The sequence below is a fragment of the Oculina patagonica genome, chromosome 4, assembly GCF_052425735.1.
Source record: "Oculina patagonica isolate OP01 chromosome 4, crgOcupat, whole genome shotgun sequence".
NCBI lineage: Eukaryota > Metazoa > Cnidaria > Anthozoa > Scleractinia > Oculinidae > Oculina > Oculina patagonica.
This window is the reverse complement of record NC_135761.1, coordinates 46,262,150-46,276,487: the sequence shown is the minus strand read 5'-3', so window position 1 is coordinate 46,276,487 and position 14,338 is coordinate 46,262,150. Positions and strand designations below refer to the sequence as shown.

General features: G+C 39.0%; 1 protein-coding gene across 15 annotated transcripts in view; it reads right to left on the bottom strand.

Annotated features, from left to right (window-relative positions):
* Positions 1-447: 447 nt before the first annotated feature.
* LOC144652525 (gamma-aminobutyric acid type B receptor subunit 1-like) overlaps positions 448-14,338 on the bottom strand; it is a 58,526-nt gene continuing 44,635 nt past the window's right edge. For all 15 annotated transcript variants that reach the window (XM_078512555.1, XM_078512561.1, XM_078512560.1 and 12 more), the window contains 12 exons: positions 13,001-13,123; positions 12,157-12,222; positions 11,724-11,951; positions 10,838-11,074; positions 9,787-9,850; positions 9,379-9,471; positions 8,638-8,788; positions 7,247-7,379; positions 6,487-6,594; positions 4,672-4,800; positions 4,015-4,353; positions 448-2,236 (listed from right to left, as the gene is read on the bottom strand). In XM_078512555.1, coding sequence (XP_078368681.1) covers positions 1,976-2,236; positions 4,015-4,353; positions 4,672-4,800; positions 6,487-6,594; positions 7,247-7,379; positions 8,638-8,788; positions 9,379-9,471; positions 9,787-9,850; positions 10,838-11,074; positions 11,724-11,951; positions 12,157-12,222; positions 13,001-13,123 — 1,932 coding nt within the window. In that variant the 3' untranslated portion in view covers positions 448-1,975. The remainder of the gene's footprint in view (positions 2,237-4,014; positions 4,354-4,671; positions 4,801-6,486; positions 6,595-7,246; positions 7,380-8,637; positions 8,789-9,378; positions 9,472-9,786; positions 9,851-10,837; positions 11,075-11,723; positions 11,952-12,156; positions 12,223-13,000; positions 13,124-14,338) is intronic.

Sequence of the window (14,338 nt, the reverse complement as noted above, 5' to 3'; positions counted from 1 at the left end):
TAAAGAATTATTGAGAGTTTGAGAATGTTTTGTAGTTGGGGAGTGGAGGGGGGGGGGGGGGAGGGGGAACTCCGCCCCGAGGTCCAAACTCTTACCCTTTTATATACCACTTATGACAGAAAAGGTTACCTTTTCATATACCTTGGATATTCTTTTGGAATCCACTCTCCCTGGATGGATCAAGAGCCATACCCAGCAAACTGCCCCCTTCTCAATCATACCCCTTAAATCACTACCTGGGGAGGGAAGAGTACTGTGCGAGGAAAGTGCCTTGCTCAAACCTGAATCTAGATCTCTGGGTCCAGTATTACGGATGTCATTTCCACTCCAACCTGCAACAGTGTTGGATGTTCAACAGACCAGAATTGAAGGCAATCAAAATTTGGTCATCGCACCTCTTGAAATTCCCTCTCTTTTTAAAAAAAATCTCGAATTGCTGCAGTCGTGTTTGTTTTGACATGAGTTTTTATTAGCAAGGTTTTACAAATGACCCTCAGTCAGTCAATTACGAAATATTATTAATAACGTTATTTAGTATCCACCGAGGTCTCTTAGATATATTTGGACATTTTATTGGCACTGACTGTACTCTGAAGTCGTTTCGTCTCAAGCGTTTTTCGCCTTTCGTCCACATTGATACGATCGAAAACGTAGCGTTTTAAAAGCCTTCGTTTATAAATGTCCACTCTGAACAGCGTTTTGAAAGGTACGCGTTTTCGATGAAAACGTGGAAAGTTTTCCCGCTCGCCTGGCGCTCGCCGGTTACATTTTTTTATGGTGAATTTGATTGGTTCACTGTTTTGTTTTGTTTTTCTACTGGTCAGATGTCTAATTAATAAAGACAAGTTTTTGTATTTGTTTGATCATGACCATGATCCAACTAAGCCAACTCGTAGCAATTGATCAGAGAAGTCTGGGTTCCGAGACCGAACTGAGCCGGCAGTTTTTGTCTCGGAGATGGAAAATGACTAACTACGCCATTCTCCCAACATAGACTGTAAGAAATGTTTGGATACCAGTCGGGAGAATTAAGAAACATAAGGGGTTGTTCTTAACCAACTGAAATCGTTTTTGCGTGTCATATTATAATTAACTAAGACTAATAGCTTGCGGCTAATGGTTGAAATAACATAGTTAATATATTTAGTGTAAAAAAAAGTCCAAGAAATGACTGTTTCTCTTATGCCATATTATCGTTGTGTTGTAACGCCGGGAAGGCTGTGTAGCGATTTTCTGTCAAATTTGAAGTTATCGTACTGCCCCTTGTACACTTAGTTAGAAGGTAGCAGGCATCTTCCACAGCATACAAATAAGTGGAAAGGTAGTTGCCGATACTTTTCCACTTTGTAGTTGTTTTCCTTACAAGCCAAGGAAGAATAATAAGGGAGTCCTCTGAGTTTGTTTATCCTGGCTTCACAGAACGAGTTTTTAATTGTTCGTCCCTGTGCTTCTCGACCCGTGTTGAGACCAGCGTTAGAAGTCGTCGTTCTGGTCGTTGTGCCGATCGTGCTTGACGGTCCTTGAAATTACATTGTTCACAGCGTTCAACACTGGAATTCTACCCATTTTGGTAGATATAATTATAACACAGTCTCCACTTTGCTTAGTCATGAGTAATTTTATATTTTTGTCATTCTACTTTAAACGGATAGACTCACTGACTAATTACGAAGACATTCCTGCAGCTTGCCAAGTTAGTACCTTTTTTCTTCATGAATTACTTTCAGCCGACTCTATGCGCGTTTTCGTCCACATTGCAGATACAGCTCATAAGCGAATTTATATGCAAAACTGAATGCCATCGAAATAATCTCTTAAGTTCTTTCCATATTTCACCAATCCATGAATGTCAACAACGAGACTAAGTTAATAGCTTGCAGTGAAGTTCATTGTTTTAACTTGTCTCATGTCCACGCTTTCTTTTGTTCAGTCTTTCCTTAAAACTATACCTATTTTACTTCAAAACGTTCTCCCCTCAGTCTTCCAAAGTTTTCGGTGACAGTTCTTGAATCTTAGCAGGCGGTTTTGGCGAAGGAATCGGCGAGAGACCGGCCTCTCCATTTTGATAGACACACAGTTGGTTCGTTGAGGAAGCATCTACAAACCTCTCCCCTCCCATCTCTGTCCCGTTATACGTGGTGGATATGTCGAAGGAGGGATAGGCTGCTCTGGTGCGGTTTATTGTCGTTTCACCCATCTCGTCATCCAAGGAATTCATCTTAACTCGATGTATCAGCTGATATACAAAAACAATTCAAACACATTAATTAGGGACCGACTCTTACCACAATGCACAGAAAAGTAAATGAACAATGCTTAAAAGGACACTGCACGGGGATTTAATGCTTTTCGCTAAAAAGTACTAAAATTGGCGAAAAGGTCTTCTCGTACATGAAATGCACATAGTACACCAAGATGGAGATATAAAACAAATTGTTGCTAAAGGCAGAAGGGAGCCATAATAATTTGAAGGTGTTTTTTCAGTCCACAAGGATAAGAATTGAAAAAAAAAAAAAAAATCAGCCTGACTTTTTCAAGTTGAGATCTAAAGTTCCTGATGGCATCACAATAATATCACTTGTTTATCGCTTCAGTACACTTGCATGGCGATTTGAATAAAATTGGACCACTGTTCGTAGTTTCCATATGTCTTTAGGCTCTTGAGTTTTTTAAGTGAAACTGGTAACAGTGTCCCTTTAACGATTTAACCTGTTCGATTTAACGCGTCCCCAGGGACCTTTGTCTTTTCCTCCTCTTGGAGGATGACAGTGAGAACAACATTGAATCTCTAAACAACTCAGTTCGCAGGCATGTGAAAATAATTTGAAAATATACTTCTTCCAGTTTCCCGTTTTCTACAATGGCTACCTCCATCTTTGAACATCCTTCTTCGTTAGTTAGTTAGTAAGTTAGTTAGTCAGTTAGTTCTCTTCGCGCCATGAGTCTGTCTCTCGCCAACTAGCCCTGTCTTCGTTGACAATCACATTAGGTCTTCTTTAAATGTTAGTAAGCATAAAGCCAGGATTTTTCCAAAAATATAAATACGAAGCAAAACTACTGATTAGACCTTTCAGGCAAAAAATTATTGAAACTACTTGAAAGGGAACTGTACGCTTCTCCACACATCTAAGACTCATCTAAATTCGTCAAATGCGATCTCTAGAACCTTCTGCCAGATATTTGTGGACAGTTAAAGTTCGAGAATTCAAATTCTACAGAAATAATTTGAAATCAGATTTCCAAAAACCTCTGAAATTCGCTCAGGGATTACACGCTTTTTAGATGAGGGATAAAATCTGGGGTTTAATAGTATTCTGATCCGTAGAACAAGACACAGCCCATTGCAGAAACGTGACACAAGAGGGCAAATTGGAAAAATAAAAAAGCTAAGTCATTTGACTGAAGTGTTTCATTATGTCAAGAAACCCAAGCAAGTTTAAGTTTTTGGATGGACTAGTACGTATGGTTCTAATATTTCCTTCTAGTCTTTCCTCACTGCGTCTTTTTTTCCCTTAAATAGCCGTATTTTTCTCATTGTATTTTCTTATTGTTTGCATATCTCTTAAGTTTGTATTATGCAGTCAAAATGGATTAAATTAAATTAAAAATCGAGAGTTTTCAGCGGAAAACAGGAGAAATAGTAGGTCTGTAAACAAAGCTTCAGTTTTTTTAAGATCTTAAAGCTGCCATTTGGCTGTTTTTTTTTTCTCCAAATGCGTTGAAACCTGGCAAACAACAAAAAACTTGGAAGCTTGGAAACAACAAAAAACAAAACAAATAACAGCACCAAATAAAAGTCCTCGCACGTCTTTATGCGCATTGACCCTTTACATGAAAATTTTTGCATTAAATAACAAACTAATTTGAGAGAAGGCGACGATAAGCCGTTAAAACACCAGACCGTTTGGCAATTGCAAAGATTAAATTAGGAAGCATATTCACAAGTCGCTCGCGCACGTAAGATTCGCAAAGGAATCTCCCAATAAGAACACAGATATGTAAACTATTCTTTACCTTTGGGAAGAATATTAAAGATATGGTAGTCGTGGCGGGAAATATTATACACACACCCATCGCAGCGTAGAGCTGCTCGTACTGTTCATTGTTCAAAATCAACGCCAAGAATGCACCAATCGTGGACAGTACAACCACGTTATACACACAGATGCCGATGACACGTGAATCATTGAGATGCGCGTACACGACATTTCTTGTCTCATAAGCGAGGAATAGGCCATAGAGCAACAGGATCCCCTTGTAGACATAGATCAGAGCCAACCATACCGTCAGATATTTAGCTGTGCATGCATTCAATGTAGGTATGGTGATTACATAGGGTTCGTCGGGATTTTTCTGTAAAAAGCAAAACAAAACAAAAATGAACTGGTTTATACCAGCGCCGGTTTAATATTTGTTTCCCCACGCTTTTTCCTGGCAGAGGTTAATGTGTTTAATATTCGCGACTAATCAAGTACCTTGGTCCACCCCTGACGGGAGTCTGGCTTAACATCCTATCAGAGGAAGACTACATTTTCCGTCCACACTGAAGTTTAAAAACTTTTAAACCTATTTAGTTAAACATATAGTTTATTAATAGTGAATAAGATCTTAGAAAAGGCGAATGAGAAATGACACTACAGTGTGTGATAAAGTTTTTATTATTCCTCTAACCTCTTCAGTAAAATTGAATTGTGTCCATTGGAGCGGATCCTCAACTTCCCACGCAGTCAACAAAGCCACGTCAATCAAAACAATCCCACCCACCATTGCGAGCATCCACCAATCAGTCAACGGGCCCAGCTGTTGAATGACAAACAAGTCACGTGTTAGCACATGCAAGTCAATGTGGTGCTACGTCACAGACGCAAAATGAAGTACTTGTAATACATCTCTTTCTTCCTTAAAGGAACTGTGTCATGGATTTTAGCCAAATTCAAATTTAAAAAAATGACCATTTAATTGAGTAAAATATAAATATAACCACTCAAAACAGTGAAGGAACATTTCAACAACACAGCAAATACAAAAGATGGTACGGATGAATAAAATTAAAGAAGATTAAGGCGGACTGCGATATGGGTTTTGAAAAAAGCTTAACAGTTTTCAAAGTTAATCTCGTTTGTCTGTTAACTCTAAATAATAACACACGGGAGACATCTTTGTTTGCAGTGAAACTACATCCATAGAAGTTCTTTTATTTTGCTTTAATCAAGCTTGATAACGGGTATTTAGCAAAACGTAATATACTAAACTGAGCCGTGACACAGTCCCTTTAAGGTAGGAGTAAGGGTTTTTAGCACTTTCAACTTTTAAGCTCCTATACTTTGATGGGCTAACATTACCACTGTTTATCAGTTGATGCTACAAGAATGGTATCAAACGAATACCCAATCATTGGTGCATAGATTATAGTAACCAGGTAACCATAGCAACAGTACGTTTTTGGAACCTAAATGAGACTAGGGGTATCAAATGGTCTTTGCGATCATTTGCGAGCACAGCGTTTTTCTTTGCGAGCACGAGCATTGAGCATTGGTGGGGGCTCAGGTGGCTGTGGAGCCTTCACTGGTTTTGATAGGATCGTTTTAAAGTAAAATAGAGCCTACATTCCTTACGCGAGCGTAAGAATCATATAGTGGCTGCCATCAGAAATTGCGCGCTGGATCTTTCAAGTAAAATACTTTCTACGCTCAGGTATGTGCACTTTGCTCATCTCCAGACTGAGGTAACACAACAGCCTAGCAGTGGACAGCTGTTTCGTCCTCTTTGGGACTCACCAGCACTGCGTAAGGCATGGTGGTAATGGGAGAAAAGTTCTTATTTCTCCCACCTCAGTGATCCAACACTTGTGGTACACAAGGTGGATCTCTGGAGACGAGCGCACCAGTAGTCTTAGACTACCGTTGAGGATAGGTTAGTTTAACTAACCAAAAAACACCTCAAAAATACGCCGTCCAGGAGCGAGACAATAAAGTAAGCACTTGTAGATACACATACATACATGTATATAGTGTAACCCTGAGGTACATAATATAATTATGGTACATAACATAATTATATTATGTACCTCAGGGTTACACTATATACTAGTTATGCAACGCTTTCGAGTGGTATACTATGGAATATCCCACGAGTCACTTGTATTTTCTCGGTAAACACACGAGCCTTTAGGCGAGTGTGTATGCCAAGAAAATACAAGTGACAAGTGGGATATTCCATAGTATACCACGAGAAAGTGTTGTGTAACTATTTTATACCATGCCATAGAAAATACGCTTACTAAATTTCGTCGAGAATACAGTCGCAGCGCACTATGGGAAGGTTGGGTTGAATACCGTCGAATATACAACGGCTTCCCTGTATTCTGATTGGCTGTATTTTCTATGGCATGGTATAAATACATGTATGTATGTGTATCTACAAGTGCTTACTTTGAAATACTTTTAATGTGGTAAATGTAAAAATATTCTTTATTGCAGTACTCACGCGGACTTTAAGACGCTTGTTGGTGCAAATCTTGTAAATTCGCCATGTTTTGATGAACATTCCTCCAAAAGCCAAGGAAAATCCGATGTTTAGAATCCATGCTCGGGCCTAACATGTAAATGTAACAAGAAAACACTTAGAAAAATCCAAACCTTAAACAAAACTGTAGCAATTGAAACTATAAGACATGTTCATGTTGAGAGTGTACACCTACTTGTTATGTTTCTCTTTAAGTAGTAGTGGCCTAGTTTAAGAGATTCTGTTAGCGTTTGTAAAAGGTTTACCTTCTGTCACTAAAGTTTTACCCTTCATGGACGCTTTTGGCGTCATAGAATGTAAGAACACACTGTATTGAGTTTACACTTATTCGTCTATTTTCATATCTGCTAGTTTGTTGCAATACCTGTGCATTTTTCCCAATACATTTATTTCAGCTAAGTTTCACCAGGACGAGGAATAATTATGATTGGCTAGTCAAATTACTGTTGATGTTATTTTTACTGTCTTTTCTTGTTATCTTAACGCACGTGCAAGGAGCTTCGATGTTTTGAAAATGCCAATAATTTGCACTTTACCTCCAAGGATTCTTTTGTTATATTTTCTGAACAATACCCAAGAGCAGGAGACGTCTTCATGTAGGCTAGTCGAACAATGCCCAAGAACAGAACTTAAAGAGCTATCACTGAACCAAGGCCACCGTTGAATCCGCGCGCCAGCCTACTACCTGATACATGAGAGTTAAATGATAGCTAGGATTTACCTTGCAGATTGGTGGCATAGCTGCTGCAGGCACCTCAAAATCACGTAATCCAAATAAAAACACTGTACTGAGACACATGATACAACCCACTACCATGACGTCATTAAACAGAGGCGCGGACAGCCGAATAAACCTGCATGGAAATAAGTGCGTAAGATTTTACGCTTTAAAAACAAAATTGCGCACGTACTAGATTAACTTGCATGCGAAAGTAGGGCTTTCCACAAGTAACTCGGCAACTTTTCGGCAACTTTTCATATTTCGAGCAACTTTTTTTCTCTCGAGCAGTCTGTTGCATTTTGAGCAATTTCTAGATCGAAGATCTCCGAAGATTGTCCGAGTGTTGTTCGAAGGCCATACGAACGTTTCCAAATATTAACGAAGTTTGCCGAAGATTTTCAAAGAATCTCTGGAGACGTTTCAACTTTTGGCTCATTCCGCATTACAGCAAGGCGCCCAAATGTGTGACCACTTTTAATTTATTCACATTCTTTCGTGCAGATTTAATCCAATCAAAAGCCGTGGATAGCTTGCAGTTGACTTCTGATTGGATTAAATCTGCACGAAAGAATGTGAATAAATTAAAAGTGGTCACACATTTGGGCGCCTTGCTGTAAAACATTACAAAACTCGTCAGCAAACATGACGTCATAGATCCTTGTTAACAAACAATTAACAAATTGTTGCCTTAAAATGTTATTTAGATACTTCTTTTGCAGTGAAATTGCATTAAACTGCCAGGAAATCTTACCTTCAAAGGAAAATTATTATATATTTGAAGAAATTTTTTGATAAAAAGCAGCGTTTTGGATTTTTGGAGGGTAACTTTCGAACAACTTTTATTAATCAAAAGCAACCTTTTTGGATTATTGAAGCAACTGTTTAAGAAATTACGGGCAACCTTTTGGGAAATCTCGAGCAACTTGTGGAAAGCCCTATGCAAAAGCCTCCTATTTCCTTTGCATGCAGGCTAGTCGAGGGTAAAAATATATGTGCGACCATGCACAGCGCTGTTCCCTAAAATTAACCAGCACAAACAATTTTTTAATTGGCTAGCTAAGCTGCTCAGTTTTGAAATATCACTTAGATTTAGTTAGTAATAAATTTATCATGTTACTGATTTGCTGTGGGGGGTGGTGTAGGAAGCGCTTTGGGCCCTTAAATCTCCATCATGTTTCATCTGCACCCAACCTTACTTATATGTTAAAGACAATTTGGGCTTTAAGCTGTGAAAAGTGTGGACTCTGACCTGAACAGCAAAAAAAATTAGAGCTCTTTAACCCACGCGAGGATCGTGATATTCTGCTATCCTTTTCTGGTTTACTTATTGATTAAGTCAAATTTAGGCTTACAACGTCCATATCAGGAATTCATGACTGCAGTTAACTTACTTGTACTTGCGGTAGTACCGGTTGAACACAAGAAACACGATCCCTAACACAATACCAATGGACGCGGCGGTTGAAAATACGACGAACAGTTCCGGGGCAATGATTCTCGGCACATGATCCACTTGCGAGCGGTCCAACGGCACACGGCCATCTAGAGCAACACAAACAAGTAGTCAGAATGCAGTTTTAGTCCAAGCCCCGTACAGCATGACCATTTTACGGCACAGTTGCAAAACTAAGGATGTGCCTCTACCCAATACCAATTGTTTGGTACCGCGATACCGAAAAGTTCATCACAGGGCTACCCCAGCATTAAATTCGCCGGTACCCATTTAGACACCTGGGTCCAGTTGTTCTAAACGTGGATAACGATTTTCATCGGATAAATCGCTGTCCAGTGGATAAGTGTCGACAAAACAAACTACACTATCTTCTGAATGGTGATTTATGTAGTGGGTAGCGTTATCCACCCTTTGAACAACAGGGGTCTAGGTGAAGAGAGGCACTGTGAGACTGAAGAGCCTTGCCTAAGAACACGACGTAATGATCCACGTCTGTCCACGTACGTAGCCATTACAGTGAGCAAAATTTTGTTTTCGACGTCTTTCCATGTCAGGCGCAAGACTTTTCATTTGTTTCCTTTTTAGCTTTTGTTGAGTGACTATCTCTTTTTTTTAAAGCTCACGACTTTGTTCATAAAACACCCCAGCTGACCTTGGAATGTGCTAGGTTAGCCTTTACCTTTCCATAAAGTGTCCTTGGTGGCGTTATACAACACAAACTTATCTTCTTTTGTGTAATGTTGACCAATTGGCACTAGCTCCTTTCCACCATCTACAACAAGTAACCAAATGAAAGGGCAGTTAATGTAGAGTTATTATTCAGATTATTCATCTACAACATGTATACGTTATTTTAAGTGATGGAGATCAGATTGGTTACAGCGCGTTCCTCGATGAGACATAAGGCAGCATTGACATATCCATACACACTTAGGCTCAACCAGCACATTTTTTACAGTAATTGCAACGCAACCACATTTTTACTTTCAATAGCCGGTTAAACTAGGTTATTGCGCTCTTAAATTAAAGACGTAAGACGAAGCGAATCTATTCCGAGTTAAAACTTTCTAGCCATAAAACTGCATACCTTGGAATTGCTTCACTACAATAATTCCTTCTCTTTCCCTTTTGGAAGTAAACGAAATCGGACCCTAAAAACACAATAGAAAAAGGCAAGCTAGAAGATATATAAGAGGGATACAGGGTATTGGCCTTGAGGTGGTTTACTCTGAAATAGAGATATGGTGTAAGGGCTTTTATAGAAACGTTCTTTGGTAATGTACAATTAAAACTTCGGCTGTCATAAAAATATCACCGTCTCCAACTTTATCCATCGAAGGCTGTAGCCCGACAACTGAAAGTTTGAAAATTGAATTGTATATAGCAAGATAACGTTTTTATATTTTTTTAAACAGATTTAATCTTGGCTATGGGTAATACACTTTATTAAGGTCATTAAAAAACCCATTTATGTCATATATTTTATATAAAGACCTATATAGGTAAACATGAAGATTGATCTTAAGCGTACGACATTGCGGGAACATTAGATAAGACAAAGGAACAAACAGGCCATCCATATCGACCTGCCTTATAAGCGACAAGTATCTTTCCCACTGTCAGAATACCGCAGTCTTTTTCACAGCCCTTATTTGAGTCATTACTCAACGCTTCTTTGGAAGAAGGCGTTACGTCACGACCCAAACTTCTGGTTTCTCGAATATTGACTCCTGAGGACTAGGGACAAGTTTCAAATCAATTATGGCGTCCACGAAGCAAACAGTGCTTGAACAATGAAAACAATTTCACAAAAGCAGCTATTGGGAAGAAAATATCGCCGGGAAAACCACGAAATGGATGAAGAGCCCAATAACCGACCGAGTTCCTCACTAGTAAATGCACAAGTTTTAGCCTCACCACTCTCCACACCTCAGGCGTATTTTGTCCCAAAATCGATATTCTTTAAAATAGGAGCACAAAGAAACATGTTAAGAAAATATTTGGGTAAACTAAGTACAGTAAATTAGTAATTTATTTAAGGGGGGGGGGGGGGGGTTTGCAAAATTTTTAATTTTGCCAGCTCAAGCTCCTTATTGAAGGGAACCAGAGAAATACAAAAATAAATGAAAAGCAGTTACCGTAAGTCCTTCAAAGCTCACATTACGAAGCTTTGATTCTATGACTGATGTTATATAGCCGCTACCAAGAAATTTTTGCACATTGTATTCTAGTGGCTTAGAAGGTGGCAATGCAGCGCTGGCTTCTTTGAGAGCCAGCATGATGGCCCACATAGTGTCAAAGGCTGTGGCCATTTCGACCTTCTCTGACTCCTTTAGGTTTTTCACGTCTGGTTTGCTGAATACTTCCCGTAATGTCTGAAAAAAATAAATGCAAATACATTTTTGCCTTGTACCCACTGGGAGGGGGTGTGGCTACTCAAGGAACAAGTCAAGAGAAGTGTGAAAGAAGGCGTGATTTAAAATCTTGCAATTATATCGTAAAAACTATCTTAAGTTGGCTTAAAAAATCATTTCTAGGCGTCGAACCAATATTATCCGTTAGCTAAAAAAGGTTGCTACTAACTGGAAAAAAAGTTTGATCAAATGTTTAATGCTAGATCAGTTTGCCAATATATATGATAAAGTACATTGCCCTCGGCTACAATTCTTAATTCATGTGAAGGCATATCAATTTGTTTGACATAAGACATTGAAGACAAGACATAGATATATCGATAGTTATTGCTTTCGAGCCAGGACCTACAATGAGTCTATTAGCATAGCGCTTATATTTGCTAATCTCTGCCTAATCGCTGCGCAGTTCTATGCCTAATGGTAGCGCTATCCTTGCCAACCGCATTTCTGTTGAGTCTGCCAAACCTAAGTGCTATTCCTTGCCAACCCCTGCCAAACTACAGTCATGGTTTTTTTGCCTGTGCATACCTTGCTTCAGGTCATTAATATATTGTGTACACCACAAGGGGCGTCCTGACGGCTTAAGATCATTGAAGCAAAGTTTTCTTACCAGACCGGAAGCAGTAGCAGTATTTACATCCGTCCGATATAAGATATTTTTTCCTAGTATGAAGGCTCTTTCTGCAGCTTGTCGGAATTCTTCTTTGGTACAAGTTTTGGTCTTGTTGTTGGATTTCTCTCTATCTTTTTTAGCTAAATCATCCCAATCCTCAATGGTTCCGGCATCCGGGTGCAAAATCCACACATACTCCGGTCCAAACATGTTCATTCGGAATAACTACAAATCAAGAAGTGTCTAAGCTTAGAGCCTTGACAGCAGTTTGCATCTGTTTCAATGTCGTCGTTAAATCAATTACAATGATAGTAGAAATAAGGTCTTAATTACAGAAACCAACTGAGCGAGTGATAAAGAATATTTCATTACAGTTATATTTTAAGAATATAAAATACATTCTTAATTATAAAACATGTTATAAACTTACCTCACAAAACACCAGATAGGCTCCCCTTTTATTGAATTCACCCAAAAATATTTTAGCGCCTAACTCCTAAGAAAAGAATTAAATATATGTCACAATTTATCATTTATCGGTTTCTTACATTACTTGCGCGATTTCGGATCGAATTGGAGTTTAGAAATGTTGTTTTTTTTTGTGGAGGGAGGAAAACTGGAAAACCCGGAGAAAAGGACGACAACAAACTCCAGGCGATATTGTAGGGGGGCGATTGCTTTCACTACTGCGCCATACCCACTCCCCGATTTGCTCACTTTCTGATTGGTTAAATTGGGAACAAGCCCAAAAATAGTCTGACTTAAAATGAATTTGCTTATCAGTTGCTGGTTTGGTATTGAGCTCATTGAAAGGTTAACAAAGTCATAATTTGATTCAGTTCTGCACCCTCCCGGTCCATTAGTTTCCGGACTTATTACTGGACCTAATACGAAAAGTAGCCAAATTTTGGTTTGAAATTTACCTTAATTTCTTAAGACAATCGTTACAAACAAGATTCATTATAAAAACCTACAGTACTCTTAAAATAAAATTCCCTGGCTTTAAATGGCTTTGACAAAAAACTCTTATTTTCCAATCCCTTGACTTTTCCGTGTACCTGGAAAAACGTTTTCCCAGGAAATTTTTGTTACCTTCGAAAAGCCTTCAAGATCAGCATTAAGATTCAATTTACAAGCTATCAATAATCATTGGCCATTTTTAACTTTATGACTACAGAAAAAGAAAGCTTGTTTTCTTTTTTATTAAGGATAGCTCTTTAGATAGTTGTACTACAAGTTTGCCATTTTACGATTGTGCAAGCAAGAATAATTACCTTTAGTTTTTTAAGCTTGCTTTTTATGTCTTCGTTGATATTTTTGTGCAATACCAAACCTGTATTGATTGCTTCAAATCCAACTATTTCCAAGTTAGGATTGTTTACAAGATCACCCACAGCCTGAAAGTCAATTACAGGAATGATGAGCAATTAAAATTCAAGTGAAGTTTTGTCGGACCAAAACTACTTAGCCTGCGAACAGGCTCCCGAGTGGGGTTTTTACGCGAGCGAAGCGAGCGGAAGAGCGGGGCCTGAGGGGGAGCCTGTAGACTTTGTTTGATTCCGCCCATCCGCCCACTTGTAATGGATCCTGTAACACATCTGTCAGTAGGGTAATTAGACCTAGCAAAAAACAGATGTCAGGCCTACACAGACTCCTACTTCGTGACTTTTGTACAAAATAAGCCGTTCGGTAAAATTGGATTTGGTCGTCCAATTTATTTTGACGCTTCAAAGTTGTTTAGAAAGGGCACTATGCTCTGTCACTTGTATTATAAGAAGGCGATTTTAGGTTATAAAGTAGAGTCGAAAGACTGCCGCTCAGCAGATGTGTAGAGATGATAGATCTGCACCGTTTCCCGTTAGTACATTTTGACACCTCTGTATTAAATTTTGCTATTGCGGTTAGTCTTGGCTCTTTCATATTCGCAAGATGTCCACTTTAGCCAGAGACTGCGTAGCTTTATTTTGCAAAGCTATTGCTTTGTTTTAGAGACACGTTATTTACTGTCGCTAAGGATATGTATCTTGCATCAATTTTAACGAGCGTTTAGTCTTTTGAGCTCGATGTTTTGGGTTTTCGCCTCTTTCCTTTGTTCGTTGTGTGACATTTGCACCACAAGATAAATGTAGGATTCATGTAGATTTACTGCATATCTAACCACACGCAAGTCGGTTGACTTTTTTGCGTGTTGTGTATGCCACTATTTTTCATCACTCAGTTGTCAAAAATTAGCGTTCTGACCAATCAGATCATGATACCAGAATCTGGTATCATGGATCGGCGTTTTCAAAAGACTGTCCACAGGCTCCCGCGCCCCCGTACTTCCCCTCAGGCCCCGCTCTTCCGCTCGCTTCGCTCGCGTAAAAACCCCACTCGGGAGCCTGTTCGCAGGCTAAAAACTACTACATTATTTCGTTGTTATTGTGGCTACTATTTCTTCAATGAAGGTTTTTAAAGTTTCGTCCATCCCCTTAGGCCATTGTTGCTTCGTCAACCCGGGATATTATAGTGACTCGCATATTCTTCTAATTCTTATATAACTGCACTTTAAAATGACTAACTCATCACTTGACCTGCATGGTAAAACATAAATAAAGGTAAGTCAAAAGCTT